Source organism: Cervus elaphus, chromosome 21 (assembly GCF_910594005.1).
Source record: "Cervus elaphus chromosome 21, mCerEla1.1, whole genome shotgun sequence".
NCBI lineage: Eukaryota > Metazoa > Chordata > Mammalia > Artiodactyla > Cervidae > Cervus > Cervus elaphus.
This window is the reverse complement of record NC_057835.1, coordinates 74,752,229-74,755,249: the sequence shown is the minus strand read 5'-3', so window position 1 is coordinate 74,755,249 and position 3,021 is coordinate 74,752,229. Positions and strand designations below refer to the sequence as shown.

At 39.7% G+C, this 3,021-nt stretch overlaps 1 protein-coding gene across 1 annotated transcript; it reads left to right on the top strand.

Annotated features, from left to right (window-relative positions):
* Positions 1-2,264: 2,264 nt before the first annotated feature.
* LOC122679317 (60S ribosomal protein L22-like 1) lies at positions 2,265-2,774 on the top strand. The gene has a single exon (XM_043879912.1). The coding sequence runs from the start codon at positions 2,289-2,291 to the stop codon at positions 2,655-2,657; it is 369 nt and encodes a 122-aa protein (XP_043735847.1). The 5' UTR covers positions 2,265-2,288; the 3' UTR covers positions 2,658-2,774.
* The last annotated feature ends 247 nt before the right edge of the window (positions 2,775-3,021 follow it).

The following is a 3,021-nucleotide window of genomic DNA, read 5'->3' as shown; positions in this document are numbered from 1 at the left end:
CTGCCGAGGTCATGCTCCAAACCCCTCTTTCCAGCACCCAGCCGCCCCCCAGGACAGGAGGCACGCAACTCAGCCTGGGATGCACCGGGCTGCCGCACAGACCCGGCAGGATTCATCCTGCTTCCCACCGTCCATCTGTGGCAACCTCCTTTGATCCCCTGAAGATCTCTTTCTGTCCCAGCTGATTTCCCTACCATGCGGGTCTTTTTTTTCTGAGTGCAGGGACCTCCCTCCACATTCAGCTTCCTGCCTAAGTTGCTGGTCCCTTTTGTGGCTCCTCTTGTCTTTTTATCTTTCTTTCATCCTACCCGGTTTCAAGGGGATTTTTCTTATCCTTTTAGGTGTCCAATGTCTTCCACAAATGTTCAGCAGGGGCTCTGTGAGAACTGTTCCATTTGTAAATGTATTCTTGATGCACTTTTGAGGAGAGACCAATTCCACATCCTCCTGGTCCACCATCTTGACTTCTCTCAATATTTCTTTGAAAAAGAATGCTGCTTATTTATTATATGCAATCATGATTAAGAGTGAACCTACTTGTTTTATGATTTTGTTCCCCTCCAAATTCCGTGCGCTGTGTAAGTCCCTCTCATGCCCCATTACCTGGAAAGAAGTGCCTTGGAATACACAATGGAGCATCTCTCAGAGGTGCCTGGCTTCAGCAAGCAGCAAGTCACTGTTTTCTCTTTCAAATGGAAATCAGTTAGATGACTGATCAATAGTGTCAGCTGTCAGCAGTCTTTCATGGAAAACATTCAAAACTAAATTAGAATTTGTTGTTGCCTAGCTATTCTCCCTTTTATTTTGGAAAAATTTTTAAGGAAATAAGGCTGAAGTTTGGGACTTGTTTGTCGCAGATTTTTTTTTTTTTTTTAATAAACACTGGGTCTTATTAGGGTCAGTTATGTTTTGCAGAAGTGACTGTTTAGTAGACTGTCACAGTTTTAATTGCAGAAAACTTTAACTCTTGAATCCTGAGTATCTTGTAATCCTGAGTATCACTTGAAGAAACTATGAGGTCCTTAAAGGCAAAACACGTTGAATTCAACTTTGCATCCCCATCACCTTACTCAATGCTTGTCACATCAGCAGGCATCTCATAATCAGAGATTTTATGAAATCTTTGATATCAATTACTAAGGTGAACTACTTCTAAACAGTAAAACTTCTGAGATGTTCTACCTTATTCGATTTGAACTAACAAACTTCAAGAACTGGATATCCTATTTTCAATCAACTCTCGCTAGTAGTAAACAATTACCATGTACATAATTCCAATTTATTTTAAAAAGTTGGACTGAATGAGACTAAAATTTCCAATTAATGTGTATGCTAGGGGTGAATACATAAATTCTTTGTACTATACCATTAGGAAAACTCAGCAGTGGCCACGGGACTGGAAAAGGTCAGTTTTCATTCCAATGCCAAAGAAAGGCAATGCCAAAAAAATGCTCAAACTACTGCACAATTGCACTCATTTCACGTGCTAACAAAGTAATGCTCAAAATTCTCCAAGCCAGGCTTCAACAGTACATGAATCGTGAACTTCCAGATGTTCAAGCTGGATTTAAAAAAGGCAGAGGAACCAGAGATCAAATTGCTAACATCTGTTGGATCATTGAAAAAGCAAGAGAGTTCCAGAAAAACATCTACTTCTGCTTTATTGACTCTGCCAAAGCCAACTGTGTGGATCACAACAAAATGTGGAAAATTCTTCAAGAGACGGGAATACCAGACCACCTGACCTGCCACCTGAGAAATCTGTATGCAGGTCAAGAAGTTAGAACTGGACATGAAACAACAGACTGGTTCCAAATAGGGAAAAGAGTACATCAAGGCTGTATATTGTCACCCTGCTTATTTAACTTCTATGCAGAGTACATCATGAGAAAGGCTGGGCTGGATGAAGCACAAGCTGGAATCAAGATTGCCGGGAGAAACATCAATAACCTCAGATATGCAGATGACACCACCCTTTGGCAGAAAAGAAGAAGAACTGAAGAGCCTCTTGATGAAAGTGAAAGAGGAGAGTGAAAAAGTTGTCTTGAAACTCAACATTCGGAAAACTAAGATCATGGCATCTGGTCCCATCACTTCATGGCAAATAGATGGAGAAACAGTGGAAACAATGGCTGACTTTATTTTTGGGGTCTCCAAAATCATTGCAGATGGTGACTGCAGCCATGAAATTAAAAGATGCTTACTCCTTGGAAGAAAAGCTATGACCAACCCAGATAGAATATTAAAAAGCAGAGATATGCTCTCTAATCGCGCGGCAAGCCTTCAAGATGGCACCGAAGAAAGACAAGAAGCCTAAGAAGTCAACCTGGAAGTTTAATTTGGACCTTACTCATCCAGTAGAAGATGGAATTTTTGATTCTGGAAATTTTGAACAGTTTCTGCGGGAGAAGGTTAAAGTGAATGGAAAAACTGGAAATCTTGGGAACGTCGTCCACATTGAACGGTTCAAGAATAAAATCATAGTCCTTTCTAAGAAACAGTTCTCTAAAAGGTATTTGAAGTACCTTACCAAGAAATACCTTAAAAAGAACAATCTTCGTGATTGGCTTCGTGTGGTTGCATCTGACAAGGAGACTTATGAGCTTCGTTACTTCCAGATTAGTCAAGATGAAGATGAATCTGAGTCTGAGGACTAGATGATGCCATCCTTTATAGGGCTTTGCTTGCTAATAAAACACATTAAGCATACAAAAGAAAGAAACATCTTGAAATGGACCTTTAGCTTATCAGTGAATAAAAAACATTACTCTGTATGTTAAACATGCATCTTTTATTTAAGTGTATGCTGTTTATATGGTGCTGGCTTTCCTTTAATACTTTTTTATATTTTTATTGGAGTGTAGTTGATTTACAATGTTGTGTTAGTTTCAGGTATAGAGCGAAGTGAATGTGTAAATAAGCTTTTGTCCACCCACCCACCCCACCCCCAAATACTTTGTATAAGTAGTATTTAAATAGCTTATAGCTAGTGGAATTTCAGGATTTCTGTAATGTACTGAT

Excerpts from the sequence above, each read along its gene's own strand:
- LOC122679317 (XM_043879912.1), top strand. The coding sequence starts at position 2,289 with ATGGCACCGAAGAAAGACAAGAAGCCTAAGAAGTCAACCTGGAAGTTT.